Below are 21,883 nucleotides of genomic sequence, written 5' to 3' on the forward strand. Positions count from 1 at the left end.
GCTGTGGATAATTTCTTTGCCAAAATGTTGAAATGGTTTGTACATTTCAGTTGGCTGTCTACATTCATCCCTAAGAATTTGGTACTTGTTACACATTCTAATTCATTATTATTAACTTTTATTCTAGTGGCATTGTGTTTTTTGTTCAATAGGAAGTTAATATAGTTAGTTTTCTTTACATTTGGGGTTACTTTATTTTTTAATGACCAGTTGTGGACATCATTGAGAGCCTCGTTTGCTCTTTCTGACAGTTGTGTTGGATTTTCACCTGTTATTACTATGTTGCTATCATCAGCAAAAAGTATTTTTTTGCCATGTCTGATACTTTGTGGGAAGTCGTTAATGTATATAAGAAACAATATTGGGCCTAATACACTTCCCTGTGGGACGCCTATATTCACATTTTCTGGGTCAGACAGGTGTTTTATAAGGGAATTGTTTGAAACTTGTGATATCTCAACTCGTTGAACTCTGTTTTCCAAGTATGATTTGAACCACTTCTTTGTCACACCTTTTATTCCTATTTGCCCTAATTTATGAAGTAAGATTTTATGGTCAACTGTATCAAAGGCCTTGGACAAGTCTGAAAAGATACCACTTACATTTTCACCTTTGTCCAGTGCTTCTAAAATTACTTTAGTGGAACTGTGCTATAGCATATTGTGTGCCTTTTCCGGGCCTAAAACCAAATTGGTCATTGGAAAGAAGATTATATTTATTCAGGTAATTTAGCAGTCTCTTTTTGACTAGTATTTCTATTATTTTAGAAATGATAGACAGTATAGAGATCGGCCTGTAGTTCTCTACATTTTCCACATCTCCGTTTTTAAGGATAGGTATAACTTTTGCTTGTTTTAGGTACTCCGGAAAGTATCCAGACTCGAAAGATTCATTAATTATGTCTGTTAATGGGCCCTTTATGGAGTCTATACAATCTTTAATTACGCAGACTGGGATTTCATCAAGTCCTACTGAAGTTTTATTTTTTAGTTGGTGTACTACTAGTGCCACTTCCCTTTCTGTAGTTGGCAAGAGCACCATTGAGTTTGTTGGCTGGTTCTGAGTAGGTAAATCATACGTATCTGGAAATTCCTGCTGCAATTTTTTTGCAATACTACTGAAATATGAGTTTACAAAATCAGCTAATTTTTTAGGGTTACCTACTTGTACATCTTTGTTTTTAATATGTGAATTGAGGTCCTTTTTAGCAGAGTTAGATGTTTCCTGTTTGACGATGTTCCAGGCTGCTTTGCTCTTGTTTTCAGCTTCAAGTAATATTTTGTTGTTTGAAAGTTTTTTTGCGGCTAGCAACACCTTTCTGTAAATTTTCCTGTACTTTTTGTAGGATTGCAGAACTTCTGGGTTAGATTGATTATTTTTTATGGAGTTGAGATATCTAAGAGTTTCTGAGGATTTTTTGATACCTGTAGTCACCCACTGATTTCTCTTTGTAGTTTTAATTTGATAAAGAGTTTTGGGAAACATCTCTTCAAATCTGAGTTTAAAAATTGACATGAACTTGATAAATTTCTGATTTGCGTTGGTTTCTGCATAACTTTCCTCCAATCTTCATATTCTAGCTGGGATTTAAACTGATGCAGGGCTGATTTGGAAAACATTCTTTTGTATGTACAAAGTTTAGGAGGAGTTTCTACATGAATGTTAGTTTTTAAGATCTGGCAGAGGTGGTCTGCTAGGCCCAGGTTTTGGACAACAATATGACATTTTTTACTATCAATATCTGTAGCTACATGATCTATAGATGAGGAGGATTCTTTCGTTATTCTAGTTGGACAATTAACAAGGGAGGATATTCCGTAACAGCTTAGAATATTCACATATATGTTGCTAGCCTTATCAGGCTTCATCATATTAATGTTTAAGTCGCCACAGATAATTACATTTGCTTTTGGTCCAGAAACCTTGTCTAAGCTTTGATTCAGTTTTGAGAAGAATATATCAATGTCTCCACTAGGAGAGCGGTACACACAAAGTATGACTAATTTTTTTGCTATGCCAGGTCCTATTATTTCAACACCGGAAAGTTCGAAATGTTTGTCCTCACCTAGATCTAAAAGATCATATCTTACTTTAAATGACATACCTTTTTTTCCATAGATACATGAACCTCCACCATTCATTGAGATTCTGCTATAGTAACATGCAAGGTCAAATGAGGCTAATGCAATGTGTTCAATTTGCTTCCCTTTGCACCAGTGTTCAGTGATACACAAAATTTGGCTATCAAATTTTTCCAATTCTACTTCTAGCTGTTGTGCTTTGTTCTTTATGGCTTGAATGTTTTGGTGAAACACTGTTAGGCATTTGTTTTCACTTATCTTGGTGGCACCTTTCCCTTTAGACCTGATGCTAAAAAATCCTTCAGAAGAGCTGGTGGCATGGTTATTCTTCTGTTGATTACAGTGGAGGTGAGTCTGTTGCCGGTTTGACTTGGAAGTTGGTGTATCTGAGGGTATCTGCCTTATGTTAGTCTTGTAACTGAGGCCGGGTACCAAAAATCCTGCAGAGTTGAAAGTTTCCTGGTTCTTGTGCTTCTTCTGTTTGCTTCTGTTACTGATGATGATGGTGAAGCTGGTGAAAAGTCTTTCACTGTTGAAGACTGAGGAGCGGCCAATACTGATGAAAGGTCATTGGCTGTTGGCACATCAGGCGTTTTTTTTCTTGTTAATGATGCAGTTGTGTAGTATGTAGCTGCTTCTGCTGAAGCTGCTTTGGAAACTTCTGTCCTAGTTGACTCATTTATCTCAGCTGTTTTTGACGAAAGTGGAGATTCTAGTGCTGGACCTGTTGTCAGTGATTCAGTTTCATTTTCTTGTTGGAAATTTTCAGTTACTGTGTTTGGTGGTGGAAGTGGTATGGTCGTGTTATTCTTGTCCTTAACTGCCTTCACTGCATTAAGGATTTCTCGACTAATGAATGATTTTCCGAGTTTATTTCTGTGAAGCCCATGCCTTGTAAAATGACTTCTCTCTGCGGATGGTACGTCCACATATGTGGCATTTGGGAGGCTTCGGCAGATTTTCTCAAATTTCCTATTAGTAACTGTGATTTCTTTGTTGACACAGGATTCTTCTATAAGATCATGTCTTTGTGGGATACTGGCAATAAAGAAGTTAACATCTGTAATTTTCTGTAATGTACTTCTTAGAGCTCTTATGGCGAGTTTGCCCTCGTTCCTATAAACATCATTAGCACCTCCTATTATTAGACAGGTGCTTCCAAGCTTCAAAGAATGTTCACAGTCTTTTAAAACTTCGCGCAAAGGGGCCCCCGGTTTTGTTATTCCACTAACCTTGAATATAGTTTGCATGTTACACAAAATGTCGGCTAAGCCCTTTCCATGACTGACTGTCTGAAAGTATGAAAATATCTTCTTTTTTCTTCTTAACCTGTATTGGTAGATATCTTGTTTGCACGATAAGTGTGTTCCATGTATTTTGTGGTATTTCCTTTCTTGTTATTACAGGACTTCGTAGGCCTACTGAAATGATTTGTGGTCGCTGCATTTGATGAAAGTACTTCCTTTCTTTGGGTCTTTTCACATATTTCATATTCATCACACGTTAAAAATTCAAACTTATTTGCTTGTGGGAGACAAAAGTTGTTTCCATTACGATTAACACGACAAAACTTTTTAGGCCTAATAAAGTTACCGTTTTGTTCGTTGACAACCGTTTCACTACCCTTTGAATGGTCTATCACTTCTTCCAGCTTCTGTACACTATCTATCACTGATTCAAGCTTCTCTACATATAGTTTAGCTAACATAAGATCATATTTTAATGAAGAAGTCGTGCATTCTTCTTCGCATTCCGTTTGTAAACACACGATATGATGATAGTTACAGTGCACATTTCCACAGTCACAGGTCATGTTTTTTTCCTCTAAGACATTTAAACATTGACGATGGATCCATTTCTGTGACCACGAACATAATTTAACACCATATTTCACCTTCTTACTGCATTTTACACACACAGGATTTAAAAACTCGTAATTTTCCTCGGATCGGTTTATTAGTACGTCTACACGCGATCTCTAACTGTAAGTTGAAACTGGCAGATTGTTGTTGCAGAGGATAAAGAAGGCAGAGCAAAGTGGAAACCGTACAACTAGCTGTTTAAGAACACTAGACAGCTTAGTTCTGGGTCGACCACCTCATAACCATGTTCTGCCCACCCACTGATTTATCCATCTTTGGAGGCAGCTGTTCCTTAGTGGAACAGTGAATGGTTCTGTGCAGTCCGAATGTGGCACGCTGCTCGGTGTCAGTTTAAATACTGAACGACAATGGGAAACACGAATTACTTTGATCTCTGAGGGTCCCAGCTCACTGTTCAATCAGATGGAACAAAAAGTGGTGTCAGTATTCTCGGGCTCTATTGACTACTCCTCCTGGTGCACAACAGGAAGTTTCTGGTACAAGAGTTGGCCACCTATAGCGCGTGCAGGGAGTTTCCTAACAATACCTGTGGTCATAACCCAGACAGTAGCAGAGTAATTTGTTATGACATGGTCATCTGGGTTAAGACATCCTGCTTCTGCTGCGCGTGTGTGTAGGAGGATTGGCCAGACTTCAGATCCGACAATTCTGTTATGTGATTGTCTCTTTTCCATGTAACTTCTGGATTCAATTCTGTATGAGGCACATGATAATGCACCCAATCAGAATCGTTTTCAGTTCTGTGCGATGCTATATTTGCAAATGAAATTGAAGTAAATCCTTCCAGAAAGTTTTAGTTTGATATGGCGGGTAGGACTGTTTCCAAATTCAGTTATGGTTCCCCTCCTCAAAACTGAGAAAGGACTGAGCATGCCTCAGTATTTGCAGAAGCCTTGCCTTGACTAGTTATTTAGGAAAGATTCTTAAATGAATGAACAGCCATCGTTGGAACTGTACTTAAGAAATGAGGCAGCTTCTTAGCCACCATCTGTGCAAGTTCAGGCCACTATTAACTATTGTCAGCCTGGCCCCTCAACTGTCCTGGAGCCCAGACCAGTTATAGGTTTCGTACCTAACGGCATTCAGAGGCAAGGAAAATTTGGTTTCCGATATTTCATGTGATTATTGACTGAATCTAAAAATGTGAAATACTATCATAATGTACTCATTGAGAGTTATAATCTTCGTTAAAAACTTATCGCAGTAAGACAACTGTACACAACATATACCACTGAATGTATGCGCAAAATTATGATGTTGTGTGACAGTTCAGGAGTTATAATGTCACTAACATCGAGATGCGTAAAGAAAAAGGGCTCCTGTTCAGATCGAGCCAAAATTATACAGAATTTATTTGTGCAGTATTTCGTAGTGAGAACTCTTAGTGTTGAGCAAAAAAGTTTGATTATAATTTCAAACCTTTTCTAAACTTTTTCTCATTTATACAGTATCCATCAAATGTTTAACACTTCAACTCACTTGTAAAGTAATCTTAAGCCATTAGCTAGGTAGCCTGTAACTAGTACTGCATTCGCTGACAGTTGGGAGAACTGTTATATAGCCACCAGTAAACCCCCCAGATTGTAGTAGGAGCCTTGTACTCTCTCTGCTCTGCACTTTTTGCTGATTTTTCAGCCTTTTTGTTCATCCTCTGCAACAACAATTTGCCAGTTTCAACTTACAGTTAGAGATCGCAAGAATGGAATGCAGAAAATGGATTTTTGAATTTCTGTAAATAGTAGAGTGGGTTTTGTGTGTGTGTGTGTGTGTGTGTGTGTGTGTGTGTGTGTGTGTGTGGTTTTTTATCCCCCTCCTGATATTTTTTTTAATGTACCTGACTGCCAGTTGAGGGACACGCTGTCATGTTACCCTGTTTAGATAGCCTGAAACTTGGATCCCTAAAAGCAGTGAATACTTAGATTGCCTTTCATACGGGTTTTGAGGGACAGGCACGACACATCCACACAAGTTTTCTAAGGCTGTTGTGCATTCCTAGCCAGAATCTGGCTGTGAGTGTACAGATCAGCAAGACATCTTCATCTGAAGATCATTGACAAATCACCATGTAAGTCTGGCCTCAGGAGCGTGCAGGACCAGCGCCATGTGCTGAAGCTGATGAGTGGTTACTTGCCCATTGGAAGCAGCCACAGACACCTATTGTATCACGCATGTGGGTTCCTCGCCTTTCCGGAATCACCGACGTACCGAATGTCACTCTCCACACTGTGCAATTAATTTTCACAAATTGTGCACGACCCTTGATGTGATTTCGGATTGGCAGAAAGCACGAACTAGTTTCATCTGGGGTTGGGCTAGTGCTGACACAAATTCAAGGCTGCAACCAACTATCATCCTCATTACTGAAGAATCACAGCATAATTTTATGTTTAACGAGATACATAAAAGACTACATATGTTTATAATTAGTGTGTTTTATAAAATTTCAAATGAGCAAAATAAGCTGAACAGGATGTCCCAGTAGGATGGTTGATACTCAGGGATGTGACGAAAACAATCATTTGAAGCAGAAAACTTCATATGGACGTATGCCCTATTCTGAATGGTTACTGACACAGAACACATATTGTACATTGTTAGTTGTTTTTGTGTTATTCAATACATTGTCCGCTTTACTCACGTACAACAATTAGTAAAAATAATAACATCTATTTTGCAAAGTATCAGTTGAAAAATATGTATTTCTAGGACATTCATCTCTAAGCGTTATTGCACATGTCACATTACAGTTATTGTACAGTTAACAATAAATGTTCAAGTATCTCATTATCAACTGCAGTGCATTTGTACACTCTTGTTATAAAAGGTTGTGTTGCTTCCTAACTCTTCTGGGCATTCCCTAATGAGGGCACCAGCCCCTGTGATCTGACTGAGCCATTCAATTGCATATTCCCCTTTCATTTCTACACCTCGAACATTGTGCAGCCGTATAAACAAAAATCTAATGGTGTAAAGTATTCCCATGACAGATCCAGCGATTAGGGAAAGTGTGGTTCAGATGTTTTCTCACATTTGTAGTAAAATGTGGAGGGGCTCCATCATGCTGGAAGCACACTGCATTCCGTGTAGCCAAAGAAACATCCTTAAGACATTCAACAAATGAATTTTCCAAACGCTGCAAGTTATTCTGCCTGATCATTCACTCCTCTCTGCATCCGACTAGCCCAGAAACAAATGCACCTTAAAGATGTTCTCTCTGAGAAGCTATGTGGAATAGGCCATATGTCCATATGTAGCTTTTTGCTTCAAATTAGTGTTCCTGTCTTATCCCTGCATCCTGACCATTGCTCTTGGGACACCCTGTGTAGGTATATTCACAGATATCCCTGAGCATGTAGAATCTTTAGCTCACTTTGTGATAGTAGCCATTGTGTGCTCAGCATCTGTCTATAAATGAAGTTACTGTGCTTGATGCATTTGTTCTGACTCGGCAAATTCCCTTCTGCCCATAGAATGCCCATATGCCCAGATAGTGTAATCCAGTATGCTGTTTGCTTGCAAAAGCTAGGGAAGTAGATGCCATTCTGGTGGTTACCAGGGCACATGGAAATTCTGGGAAACAGCTGGCATAGCATCTGAGGAGCCGTGTACTGGTAATCTGGGGGTTAAATATGCCATTCCTGTATATCTTACCATCCCACTGTTCAGGTAGAGTCGTACATCTGTAAATGGGAAGGATGATTTTTGGAAATAATTCATTATAAACTGTGACTAGTAAAATGGACATCCTCATAGTATGCCTTTTGTTTCCAGAATGAATTTTTCACTTTGCTGTGGAGTGTGTGTTGATATTAAAATTCCTAGCAGATCAAAACTGTGCATTGGACTGCGGCAGTTGAGTTACTGGCAGAAGTAAAGTAGTGAGGACAGGTCGTGAATTGTTCTGGGGTACCTCAGCTGGTAGAACACTTTCCTGCAAAAGGCAAATGTCCTGAGTTTGAGCACTGGTCTGCACACAGTTTTCATCTGCCAAGAAGTTTCATGTCTTTTGTTGCTTAAACCATTACCACCATGTTAACGAAATGCAAAATGAGTGAACCAATACATAATAATAAGAACAACAATAATAGTAATAGTAATAATAACAGTAGTCGATCTAATATTTCAGTAACGTCAGTATTTTTAACAGTGTGTTCAGGAATTTACTCGTAACATTCCGTAACATTGAGCAAGCATTGGGGTATTTTGGATATGAAGGCAGAGAAGAAGAACAGAAAAGACTTCTGGATTTGCGCCAGAGGAATGGAAGAACCAAGGGTGTAATTGATTATATTCTAGTAGATAGAGAATGTGGAGAAAAAGTAACAAATGTGAAGGTAATTCCAAGTGTGAGTGCAGATGGAGACCATAGATTACTGGTGGGACAATGGAAAATGAATGAGTGTGTGAAAAATAGAAAACAAGAAAGTGATGAGGATACAGGATTGGAAAGTGAAGGAGACTGAAAGTGCTGAGAAGTACAGAGAATTAATCACACAAAATTTCCAAAAGAAATTTTCTGCAATGTAGAAAAAGAATGGAGTTTATTCACAGACACTAGTCGAAGCATCACAGAAACTATGTGGTAGAACATCTGCAAAGGAAAAAGCAAGACAGACTAGTTGGTGGGATGATACCACAATTCAAGCTGTTAGAAGAAAAAATGGAGCATGGAGAAAGTGGTGGAAAACTAAAAATGACGAGGACCATAAAAGATATATAGAGGTAACACCAAAGAAAATGGCATGGGAAGAGTTTACAAAACAAACTTGAAGATGTGAAGAGCAATAAGAAAATGATCTATGAAATGATGAAAAATAAAAGGAAGGCTTCTGAAGTACCAGTAACGATGGAAACAGAGCATGGTACTGTGACTGAAGATCCAGGGAATATAAAACATCTCTGGAGAGAACATTTTAAGAAACTGTTAATGCTGAGGAGCAGGTACACTAGGAAACAACAAACAATGGAGAAATTGGGAGAAGTTGGTGAGCAGAATTAGGACAAATTACATGGGAAGAAATGGAAATAGCTGTGAAGAAGATGAATGGGGAAAGCCCCAGGACCTAATGATGTTATCAGTGGACATGATAAGAGCAGCAGGTCCAGTGGGAATGCAGTGGCTATATAGAGTACTATCAAGTGTGTGGAGAAATAGTACAAAACCTGATGATTGGAGCAGAGGAGACATTGTTCACATCTTCAAGAAAGGCAATAAAAGACTTTGTAAAAACTACAGAGGAATAACCCTTACGAGTCATACAGCCAACATTTTTGAAAGAGTTTTACTAAATCGAATAAGTGAAACAAATAGAAAAGGAGCTGAGTGAAGAACAGCATGGGTTTAGGAAAGCAAGAAGCACAATTGACCTGATATTTTCTATCCGTCAACTGATGGAAAAAAGTTGGGAGTATAACAAAATGGGATAATGGTTTTTACAGACACAGACAAAGGCATATGACTCAGTTAGCAGGGAAAGACCCTGGGAAGAAATGAAAAAGATGGGTATAGAAGATGGGCACATTAATGTAATAAAGACAATGTACAGAGGACACAATTGTAGAATTAGAACACCATTGGGGAACAATGAATACTTCGAAATAAGACAAGGACTTAAATAAGGAAGTATTCTGTCTCCTGCACTTTTTAATGTTGTGATGGAAGGAGTGAATAATTAAAAGTTATGGTTTAAAAATAAATAAAGATAAGAGTGAAGTAATGGTATTTGGAAGCGAAAAAGGGATCAACGAGAATATTAAATTGAATGGAGGAGCCCTCAAAGTGGTAGACAGTTTCGCTTATTTAGGGTGTGAAATCGCTAGTGATTGAAGAATGACCAATGAAATTAATAGGAGGTTTCAGTAGGGAGGCAATTTCTACCAAACAATAAAACACCTTATTTGGAATAAGGAAGTTTCAGAAAAAGCAAAACTCCTTATGTATAGGAGTTATTACTCCCCTATTGTCACCTTTGGAGGAGAAACATGGACAGTCACAGAGAGGGACTGGAGCAGACTGCAAGCAGGGAAAATGAAATTTCTCAAAGTGGTTTAGGGAAAGACAAGAATGGACAGAGTAAGGAATGTAGATATTAGAAAGGACCGTAAACAAGAAAATATGAGCGGAGAAATCGAAAAAAAAGAGATTAAGATAATACGAGCATGATAAAAGGATGCGTGGGCAGGGACTTCCCAAACTTATGGAAGAACTAAAGATGGATGAAAAAAGACCTAGAGGGCACCCAAGAACACAGTGGACAACGGGAGTGAGAATATCTGTGGAAAGGAGAAGTGTGACCGGGCAGCATGTGGAGGAAGAAAAGTGGTGTGAGGACAAAGCCAAATGGAGAGGACTCGTCAGCACCTAGACCCAGTAGTAGCTGCAGCGTGATCCGGATACTTTACTTTATTCCTTCAAATGTGAGAAATCACATGCTAACAGAAATATGTGACAACGGTACAGAACACCTCAAATCTTGATAAATTGGCTGGTTCAGAGAGTAGTAAGCAATGTTAGGATAAAGTTGGCAAACGAGACAGAAGAAAGAAATTTGAAATAAATGTATATGAGGAAGGCATGGCTAGTATTGATAATGTGCCAGAAATACTGATTCACTGCTAAGCAGGAGAATTGTTAGGATATGCCTAGAGTGAAGCTATGCTGACAACAACAGGTATATGATGCTTTTATCTCCTCTGGAACAAAGTGTGTTTATGTGTCAGTCACAGGTTACTGGGTCTTTTGTGTAGCTGAACTGGAGAAAGATTTAATTTTATGCATGTACGTGGATGATTTGTTGTATTATATTCGATTTTAACATTCTTAGCTTTCCACTTTTTTAAAATGAGGATCATCTTTGCTCTCTAAGTACTGTTTGTATTTCTGATTCTTATGTTTAGGATTTTTTAAGTTCAGTCCACAATAACATTATGTTTGTGAATGTTTGTCTTGTGGCAGGTATTAATTTAAATGTTTCAATTTCAGGTCGAAAATGTGGAGTTCGATAGTTTCTCTGCCACTGTTAATGTTTTGAAAATGCCAGCAAACATAAATATACCAGAAAAACTATCAACTTCCTTATTACAACTGTATCCAACACTAAGTCAAGTTAATGACATCCTTTATGTGGAGCAGACAGCCAAATGCCTAGATCAGCTGAGGTAAGCTATTGAAAAAAAAATGTAAAGAATTTCTCCTTAGTGTGTTTCAAAATGACTGTGGATAACTGCACAGACTACCCTAGCATGCCTCCCTCCTCAATCCAAATTCCCATTAACACCTCAGACCACATGAAATTCCCCCTAAATTCAAACAACATTGCAGACGCTGTCTAGCTGTATCGGAATAGCGCCTCGACATTGAGCTGAACAGAAGGTCCTGCCTGAAATCCAGACACAGGTATTTTAATCAAATGAGGCTATATGGTTCTAGAGACACTTGCAGGTCTCAAACATCCATCATGTACATATACGAATTGAAGCGATGATCGAAAATTTGTACCAGGGCCGGGATTTGAACCCGTCTCCTTCTCTCTACACACGTGTTCTAATCACTACGCTACCCTGTCAGTGTCAGTTTTGATCAGTGCTGAGGTGCTATTCCAGTACACTCAGAGAGCCTCTGCAATGCTGTTAAAGTTTAGGGGCAATACCAAGTATAGTCCAGTAGAATTAGCGTTCAAATTGGTGATAATTGCTGCAAAAAGTTTTATTCTTTTAATGGCTTTGTTTGTGTCCCAGTATGACTATCCTAGGTTTTCCCCCTCGGAAAAGTGGTAGGGGGCAAAAATGTACCTGAAAACATGATGTTTTTTCGCTTTTGTGATTATATCTGGTAAATGACTCACAATATCAAAAACATAGTGGAATTAAAAATTGTAGGGCATGAAATTCTGCATTGAATGACACCATTCGCATATTTTTTGGGCCACCCATTTCCATACTAGTACTCTTCAAAGTTGGACCAATTTTACATGTTCATGAAAAATTTTCGTTTTAACCTCTGTTTTTTGGTAATATCCTTGAAATTGACCCATCTATGATTAATGCCATTCATAAAAAGATATGGAAGATAAATTCTGCATTCGATGAAACCAGAAGTGAATTTATTGGACCACCCATTTGTGTACAGCTCCTTATTAAAGTTGGACCATTTCTCATCATCAGTGAAGACTGTTTCAAATGTAGCTCTTCAGTAATTCTTATGTACACCCTTTACACTCTTTTAAATACAGAACTATAGCAACCCATTGTCTTGTACTTATTTAATATAGTAATAGAATAAAATATTAAAATTTTGTAAAATTTGAAAAATAATATTAAAAATGTTTTTCGTCTATCGAGGGTTAAGAACTGAGACCTCATATGTGACAGATGTCAGAAGAAGTCTGGCTCAAAAAAACTTGTAAGTGAAAAATGATGCAAAAAGGACAGTGCACAACCTGCGAGTAATAAATGATTATGCTCTAAATTAAAAAAAAAAAATCAAAGAAATAAAATTTTTTATTAAAAAGTTCTATTTTTTAGCTCCCCTGTAAAATTTGTCTTTTGTCAGATACGTGGTCTCTATTCTTAACCCTCGATGTAATATAGTGTTACCCATTCAACTGATATGAAGGAGGCAGGAAGAAAGAGACACTCCTTGAAATTAAGTAGTGGTTATTATATTTCGTAATTACAAAATTTTACATAAATGTATGAGATGAAAAGGGTAAAAGTAGGTATGTACACAAATTTCACATACGTCGATGTTCGACTGTCATTGCACCACTCGGCCCCTCGAAGTCTGTGATTTCCGAGTCTGACGCCCTGTCACTCGGCTCCTCAAAGTCAGTAATTTTCGTCACCACATATATACAGTCCAGATCTTCGTCAACATCTGGTTTGTCAGTTTCATCTGGTTGGAGGGAGCTAGTGCATGAGTTCCCCTTGCAGTTGACACAAATTAATGAGCACTTAATACCAGCCTTCCGACACCCACAACTACCTGCACAGCACTTGTTGCGTTTGCAGGAAATTGTTGAGAGAAGAGACTGTGGAGCTGGTTCTTTGGAGGTAGGAATGGGACCAAGACCAAACTCTGAAGCCTGCCGTTCCCAGAGGAGCAGATCCGTCTGGTGTCCTATCCACATTTGTACTTGTAAGTAGGTCCACAAGCAATGCTGGCGAGCTGCTTCTGACGGTGGTAGGGATGCTAGGGAGAATCTGGGATGCTAGGGTGAATCTGGCTTTCACAATCGTTTTGGAAAACAGGCCGAATCGCAATTTGTCTAAAGTGTCTCCTGCCGTACCTCCATAGAAGGTCGTTAAAAATCAGTGGCCAGCTTCGACAATAGCTACAGCTTGAGTGTCATGCTCTAATTAAGGTTTGATATCTTCCAGAAGACATTTATTTTTGACCAGTAGATTGACCACCTTCTTCTTACCTTGACCGAAGAGTGCTGAAGTTTTGTCACATCTACTTATGGCGTGCAGAAATATGAGTGGCCTTCTGATATTGTTTGCCAGTTTGAAACTGCTGGAACCAAATACTTTTGATGAGATCTTTCCTCTTCCAAGTTTCAAGAAATATATATTTGATGATGGTGTTGCTGGCATTGTGCATAATGAGAAGGTCTGTATCCTCACCAACAACCACAACCTTCTCATGTTCCTGTGATACCTCTAGCACTGTGGCAACAATTAGGTGGTCTGCATCTCCATTAGTTTGCTTTACTGGGAAGCCTTCATCTTCAACCCTTGAAATAAGCAAGTTAATGATACGTTCCTTATTTCCGTCATTGGAAAGGAATTGCTCCTGAGTCATAGTCACCATCATTAACTCGGTAAAGATGACCCAGGTGTAGTGTGTCTTTTGCTTCGGCGGAGGTTCTCAGCATATTTCATGCTCTTGGTGGGCAGGTCTTCTGAGTAGCCATCGAACACCACACTTTTTGCACTTCCGCTGTAGTGTATTTTTAAATATTCAACGTATTTGGTTAGCATTAAGTGGAATGTTTCACCATTCTTCCATACAACCTGGTGGAGAAGAAATCTGCCATTGATGACAAATGCTGCTTCGTCCAGGTTTACATCGTTCAGTGGTGTGAACAAGTCATATTATACTGACTTGGGAGTGTCCCTCATTGCAGATGCATAGAATAGAGAGAGAGGATAGGGTGCCAGCTCATATCAGAAGAATTCTTTAAGCTGTTCGTCAGATTTTTTGAGAAGTGCTATCTAGTGGAATATGGTTTCAGGGTTCTTTGGTACATCCTCCCCATGAATGGTCACCTTAGATTTAAATCCCTGTATATTCATCACACTTTTCTTTCGGACAAATTTGATGTTGTCAAAGGTTCGACCAACTATGGCGAACATTGAGGATTTGCCCATTTCAAAGGCTCTGTGACGGTTGATTGAATCATCTCCGACAATTTCTGTGCTGATAGACATAACAAATTTAGTAACAGGAAAAGGATCATGGGATTGAAACCACTCAATAAATTTCTGAAGGTCTGCGTTGTCATGCTGAACTCTAGCATCCATCCCATCAACATGTTGCTCTGAGGTAGTGAGAGATACCCCACAAGAATCTACAACCCGCTGGGTCACTGTAGTACAGTTGGCATGGTCGGAATCCGTCTACTCAGAGTAATGTCTGAAATGCCACGACCATGACTGTCCCTCCGGTACTTTTCAATGAGCGCATTAGTGTTTGCTCAGTCTTCATGTCAGACCATATCCCACTCCAAAACTTATCAGACCTTTGAGTGCAAACTGTGTCTAGTCTTCTGATATTTTCTTTTCAAGGCCCGTCATGTCTTGTAAATACAGCTGTGCAGATTTAGCATACAGAAAATGTCCACTGGCATGAAAATAGGGTAACATTTTCTTAACAGTGGTGAGGTGCAGTTCCCAGTCACCATTCCTCTCAGCCTGAATGAACTGCTTTATCAGAGTAGTCATGTTGAAGTGGAGAATCCATAATTTGGCAGTGGGACCATTTAGCTCCAGCTCTGCAAGTTTCTGTGCAAACATGTGCTTCAAAGTTTCATAATCAATGGTTTCAAGGAACTTGATGAGGTAGACGCCTCTTCAAGGTGCTGAACAGTTCTCTCACTGTTACACATTCTTGTGAGGATGACATGTACGAGAGCCAAATTGCAAAGGATTTGTGCGCGAACTGCCCTTGAATAAGCACAATCAGCCGTCATTTTTTCTGTTGATACCTGTGTGTAAGCAATGCAGAATAGCTCTTGCAGCCCACTCCCACTCATAGTGTAGCCTATGGCTCCCAAGAATGACATGAGAAGATGAAACCCTCCCAACCATATTATGACCATGCCCAAATCGGAGTCTGGAGGGAAAGATGCCACTATCTCACATGCATTAAGATAGAGAGGCTGGTCAAATGTGTCAACAGTCATTTTGCTTGATGCTTTTGCATTTATTTATTGCAGTGAGAAGTGAAGTGTACACAGTGTCATACTTGCCAGGAGGTGCATTAATGAATGGAAGGAAAAGTATCTGTGACATAGAGTAAGGTTCAGAGCACTTTACTTGCTCCATGAAGCCATTCCAACCTGGAAGATAATTTTCTTTCCATTTACCAAAAATCCACTTGAAATCAGCAAGTTTAATGTCCACTGTTGAACAATTTTCTGTCAAGTCCTCAAACATAATACTCTTCAAAGGTGCTCCAGTATGTTCAAATGTTGTTTCTGGAATTACACACAAATCTGCAACATTGCTGGCTTTTGGAACAGTACTTGTTCTAGCAATTACTGTACCTCTTGAAGAGGGAAAAATTGCTGGTGTTACACATTGGATACCACCCATAGCATGGAAATTATTACGGCCATCAATAGTGTCAACCCTGACATCTGCATTGTCAAAAGCCCATTGAGAGAAAGAATTTGGGTGGATAGGGCTCTGAGGGTGGTTCATACAAGACGCCTCAAACATCCTGGCCTCGTCGTAGGAACAGCAGAAACAAAGTCCACTTGCTATTTGCATTAACTCCCTTGAGCCATATTTCCTGGATAGGAGGGCTCCAACCCCAACTTGGGAGGGAAGAATGAAAAGATCTCTGTCTAGTGGCAGATATTACACCATGAGCAATATAAATTACTTTGACTGTGTCTCTCTGCCGTTGGCCTCGTTTGCCCCTATGTATGATTGAATCAAGCAACACACGTAGGGTTTGTGGAATATCTTCCTCATGGTTTTCCAGAAAGCGTTGGGGATATGGGTAACTGTCAAGGCAATACACTTTTGAACGGATATCTTCCCGGATTATGTCAGCTGCTGCTCGAACAACTTGGAAGCGTTCTTCATCCTCATTTGCCTGTTCGGATATATACCACTTCTGGGACAATATTTTGTAACCAGTGTTGCGGAAGCTGAGTACTGTCTCTCAGCGTTGACCAACTGATATGATTATGTCCCTCCCATAATAGTATTGCAATCTTTTCTTTCTTTGTGGCCAGTGAAGTCTTTCAAAGAAAATTGGCACTCATCTTCCAGGCCCTCAATGTAGTTGCAAACATATTATAAAGCATTAGTTATGTCTTTATCCTGGGGCCTACCTTTGATTTTTGTTGAATGTACAGGCAAGAAAATTTTTCTCATACAGTTTTGGTGGTATCTACTCTCATCAGAAACCAAATCATTCCTTAGTCGGGATGTGACTTTCTTTGCCCACTGGTCACCTTGGACAGCTGCAGTTCCTAGAACACTGTCTCTAAATCCTATAGTGGTTACAGTGCTAACAGCAACCCATCAATGGACATTCCGTCGTGACTGTTTGGAAATGAATTCATCACTGGCATCCATATTAAAAAGAGAAAAAAATTAAAAGAAAATGTTGTTTTAAAATTGAACACTGGCTGACTTGATCGGACTCGATGTGTATATCCACTTCCACTTGCTTTCTCTGCAGCAGCGACATTTTTGTCCCTGGTGTAAGATTTGTGATGAGACATGAAGTTTTACAGTATTACATGTCTCAAAAAGAGCATCCATTCCATCACGTCTCCGACAGAGTTCTGATTCCTCTTGCTTTCACAGTCACTGCCTCATCCTCCGCTACTGACTTTTCGCACACAGGGCACAGTTCTGTCATTTTTACACCTGCTTGTTTCCAACCTGCAACAAAATTAATTTTTGTTTTAATCTCTGTTTATTGTTGAAACTAACTCGTCTATCAATAAACTCGTTCACACAAGTGATGTAGAGGACTAAATTCTGCGTTTGATGAGGCCAAAAGTGAACTGGACCACCCGTTTCTGTATGTCCAAGTTTGCACTTTCATTGCTCTGCATCTAAAGTACTTCGCATTTACTAGTATAGGTTTCAAGATCAGTTTTGTGTAGATAATACAAAAATAATATTTTCATGGGTAAAGCTTGATTAGTTTTTATTTTTGATTTTTGCAAAGGCAGGTGTAAATTCCGTGACAAGAAATGTGAGGTCAATTTCGGGAATTCCTATTAAACGACAGAGCCTTTTTACGTCTTGTTATTCTGCTGTTGTGTATATGTTCTGCTGGGCAAGCCGGTGTAATAATGAAAAAACTGTATCTTTTGTACTTCCTGAGATAATGGACCAGAAAGTTGCCTCCAAAAAATCAGAACACTACATTTGACTAAATCTGCTGGCAAATATCTTCATAGAGGTTAACTCAGATTTTAATTTAAGCTGCACCATTAGAAAGAGCAGCTTATTCTCTACTAGAATGCTGTTTGTTTGTCTATTGTCTGCTATGGGTTGATTGGTTATAGAACTTGAAAGATTACCAACTTGTCATATGCAATGTATGTATTGATATGCAAAAACATGGTGCTCTTACTTACGGTAGCAGTGATGATGGCACAAGGACGACGAGGTGATGCGTAAATGCGTCGGAGGCGGCCTGAGGAAAATGCGTCGCGGCGCGGGTGTGAGGCACATTGGCGTCGCAGCACGCTGTACGTCACATGTTGCGGTCGCACAAAACCCCGGCACTTATCGCTGCGTGGCGTGTCATTCTCTGTAGATAAATAACTGTGTAGTTTGGCGTGCATCCCCCTCGGAAGAAAGGTGGGAACTGTCGAGGCCCAGCCAGAAAAAGCTTTTAACTGGGCCACACCCATCCTTTTCTCCGCGGGTGACGCCAGGCGCCACTTGAGAGCAATAAACTGTGTCGCCAAGTGGGCGGACGCAGGATGCTGCCGCCTAGTAACTGCACGCTCACATTATGCACAATATTTTAGTAAAGCAAAAGCTGCTCTTCCAAATGGTGCATTTTAAATTAAAATCAGAGGTGACCTATATAAATATATTTGCCTCAAAATTTGGTCAAATGTAGGGTTCTGATTTTTTGAAGGTAACTTTCTGGACGATTTCCTTAGGAATTACAAAAGATACACTTTTGTCATTATTACACTGGCTTGCCAGGCAGACATATTCACAAAGGCAGAATAACAAGGTGTAAAAATGCTTTGCCGTTTAATAAAGGATTGCCAAAGTTGACCTTAAATTTATCATCACAGAATTTACCCCTGACATTGAACAGTTTTAAAAAATTGTTTTTTCAGTCTTTACTCAAGATAACGATATTTTTGAGTTCTCTGCATAAAACTGATCTAGAGACCTAGATTTGTAACTGTGAAGTACCTTACATGCATGGCAATGAAAGTACAAACTAGTCGTACAGAATGGGGTGGTCCATTTCACTTTTGGTCTCATCAAACGCAGAATTTATTCCTCAATATCAATTGTATGAACCACTTTATTGATAGGTGGGTTAATTTCAACGATATTACCAAAAAAACAGAGGTTAAAACGAAAATTTTTTATGAACATGTAAAATTGATCAAATTTTGAAGAGCACTAGTATGGAAATGGGTTGTCGAAAAAATATGCGGATGGTCTCATTCAATGCAGAATTTCATGCCCTACAATTTTTAATTCTACTATGTTTTTGATATTGTGAGTCATTTACAAGACAAAATCACAAAACTGAAAAAAATACCCCTTTTTCGGGTACATTTTTGCCCACCCCCAACTTTCCCACAACTCCACTGAGGGGGAAAACCTACGATAGTCATATTGGGCCACAAATGAAGCCATTAAAACTATAAAACCTTTTGTAGCAATTATTTCCGACTTGTCTAATTTTTAGGTTAATCCTACTGGACTAGTAGGCTTAGATGTGAATGGGAATTTGGATTGAGAAGGGGGGCATGCTATGGTAGTCCATGCAGTTGTGCGGGCTCACTGTGCCAGGGTGGCCTAGTGGTCAGTGCATCTGCCTAGTGAGCGGGAGACCCAGGTTCAAATCCTGTCTTGGTACAAATTTTCATTTCTCTTCAGTTTGTACATACACATCACAGATGCTGGAGACTTGAAAAGGAAACAGACCAGTATAGTTTTGTTCAAGTAAATTGTTTCCTTGCTGCTGTCGTGGACAAGAGTGACATTCAGAATACAGGGTGAAGAAAAAATGCTGCCCTCTGAGGTCGGCATGCGATTCCTCATCCAGATTCGAGACAAGATTATCGAGGAAAATCAGATTGAATGCATTTTGAAGGCACGTGTATGAAACTGAGGAGCTGTCAGCACTCTCATATCGTGCAATGCATCATAATGTACAAAGGAATGTGTATTACCCCATACTACCAAGCCAGTCATCGTAGTTTACTGCAGTAGACTGCTGGGACATCAAAAACACATAATCCAACTTGAAGCTGTGGCTTGAATCGTCCTCAGGTTCCTTTTTTACTTTTTAGACTTTCTATCCCTAGTTCTAATTGCTTATAAGCAAGACATCATGTTGTGACATGCTAGTAGCCTATCACATGACTCTGGGATCCATTTAACTAAATACATGTGTCTGCTAGCTGCACAGTGCAGAACCGTAATTGGTCCTGAGAAAGTATTATTTGTTTTGGTCTATAGTAGCAGTTTTATTTATTTTCCCGACTGGCTACCATACTTTGTATACAGTACCATCTTTAGACCATCGTATGATCAAAACAATTCAATTACATGATCTGAAAAGTACTGCAAGAGCAATTTATAACAACATTATACTCTGTGACAGCAATCGTAAGGTGTATAGCTAACCTTAAAATATCTAGGTAGCCTCATACCCCTGGCACACAGTTGTCACTCTGGCTTCCCAAGTAGGTGTGTGAAATGCTAACAAATGTCAATATTGAGCTTTAAATAGATGTAAATCACAGTGGACAGTAATAAAAGTGTCCCCTGCATGCAGAGTATATTTTGTTTTATTTATTTTTTTCCCTATATTTTTACCTTAAACAGTCACAAAATAAAAGGTATCTAAAAGTAGTATGACATTTGAAATTAAGAATTACATTTATTTATTTATTTATTTATTGTTCCGTGGGACCAAATTAAGGAGAAGTCTCCATGGTCATGGAACGAGTCAATACATGAAATTATAACACGATATTAGAAACAGATAAAATGAAATATAAAAAAACATATTCAGGTGACAAGTCGTAAATTTAAATAAAGAAAATCAACAATGTAACACTGGAATTTGCTTAATTTTTTAGCTCTTCCAGGAGCTCCTCGACAGAATAGAAGGCGTGAGCCATGAGGAAACTCTTCAGTTTAGACTTAAAAGTGTTTGGGGTACTGCTAAGATTTTTGAGTTCTTGTGGTAGCTTATTGAAAATGGATGCAGCAGAATACTGCACTCCTTTCTGCACAAGAGTCAAGGAAGTGCATTCCACATGCAGATTGGATTTCTGCCTAGTATTAACTGAGTGAAAGCTGCTAACTCTTGGGAATAGGCTAACATTGCTAACAACAAATGACATTAAAGAAAATATATACTGTGAGGGCAATGTCAGAATTCCCAGACTATTGAATAGGGGTCGACAAGAGGTTCTCGAACTACCACATACAGCTCGAACAGCCCGTTTTTGAGCCAAAAATACCCTTTTTGAATCAGAAGAATTATCCCAAAAAATAATACCATACGACATAAGCGTATGGAAATATGCGAAGTAGACTACTTTTCGTGTTGAAGTGTCACTTATTTCAGATACTGTTCTAATGGTAAATAAAGCAGCATTTAGTTTCTGAACAAGATCCTGAACATGGGCTTTCCACAACAGCTTACTATCTATCCGAACTCCTAGGAACTTGAACTGTTCCGTCTCGCTTATAATATGCCCATTCTGTCTGATCAAAATATCGGTTCTTGTTGAATTGTGTAAAAACTGAGTCTTACTGTGATTTAGCATCAAATTATTTTCCACAAGCCACGAACTTATTTCATGAACTACGTTATTTGATACTGTTTCAATATTACACACAAGATCCTTCACTATCAAGCTGGTGTCATCAGCAAACAGAAATATTTTTGAATCACCTGTAATACTAGAAGGCGTATCATTTATATAAATAAGAAACAGCAGTGGCCCCAGCACCGACCCTTGGGGAACGCCCCACTTAACAGTGCCCCATTGGGACTGAACATCACTACCACTCTCAATATTGCGGAGAATTACCTTCTGCTTTCTGTTCTTAAGGTAAGAGGCAAACCAATTGTAAGCTACTCCCCTTACTCCATACTGGTCCAACTTCTGCAGTAACATTTTGTGGTCAACACAGTCAAAAGCCTTCGTTAAATCAAAGAAGACACCTAGCGTTCGCAACCTTTTATTTAATCCGTCCAAAACCTCACAGAGAAAAGAGAATACAGCATTTTCAGTTGTTAAACCATTTCTAAAACCAAACTGAGCATTTGACAGCAAATTATGTGAATTTAAATGCTCCAGTAACCTTGCATATACAACCTTCTCGATAACTTTAGCAAACACTGATGGCATAGAAATAGGTCTATAATTGTCAACCTTATCCCTGTCTCCCTTTTTATAAAGTAGCTTCACTACCGAGTACTTTAATCGGTCAGGAAAGCGA

General features: G+C 39.0%; 1 protein-coding gene across 4 annotated transcripts in view; it reads left to right on the forward strand.

Annotated features, from left to right (window-relative positions):
• Positions 1-21,883, forward strand: part of LOC126481379 (protein nessun dorma-like) — a 228,823-nt gene that overhangs the window by 73,724 nt on the left and 133,216 nt on the right. For all 4 annotated transcript variants that reach the window (XM_050105091.1, XM_050105089.1, XM_050105092.1 and 1 more), the window contains one exon: positions 10,947-11,122. In XM_050105091.1, coding sequence (XP_049961048.1) covers positions 10,947-11,122 — 176 coding nt within the window. The remainder of the gene's footprint in view (positions 1-10,946; positions 11,123-21,883) is intronic.

The sequence above is a fragment of the Schistocerca serialis genome, chromosome 5 (genome assembly GCF_023864345.2).
Source record: "Schistocerca serialis cubense isolate TAMUIC-IGC-003099 chromosome 5, iqSchSeri2.2, whole genome shotgun sequence".
NCBI lineage: Eukaryota > Metazoa > Arthropoda > Insecta > Orthoptera > Acrididae > Schistocerca > Schistocerca serialis.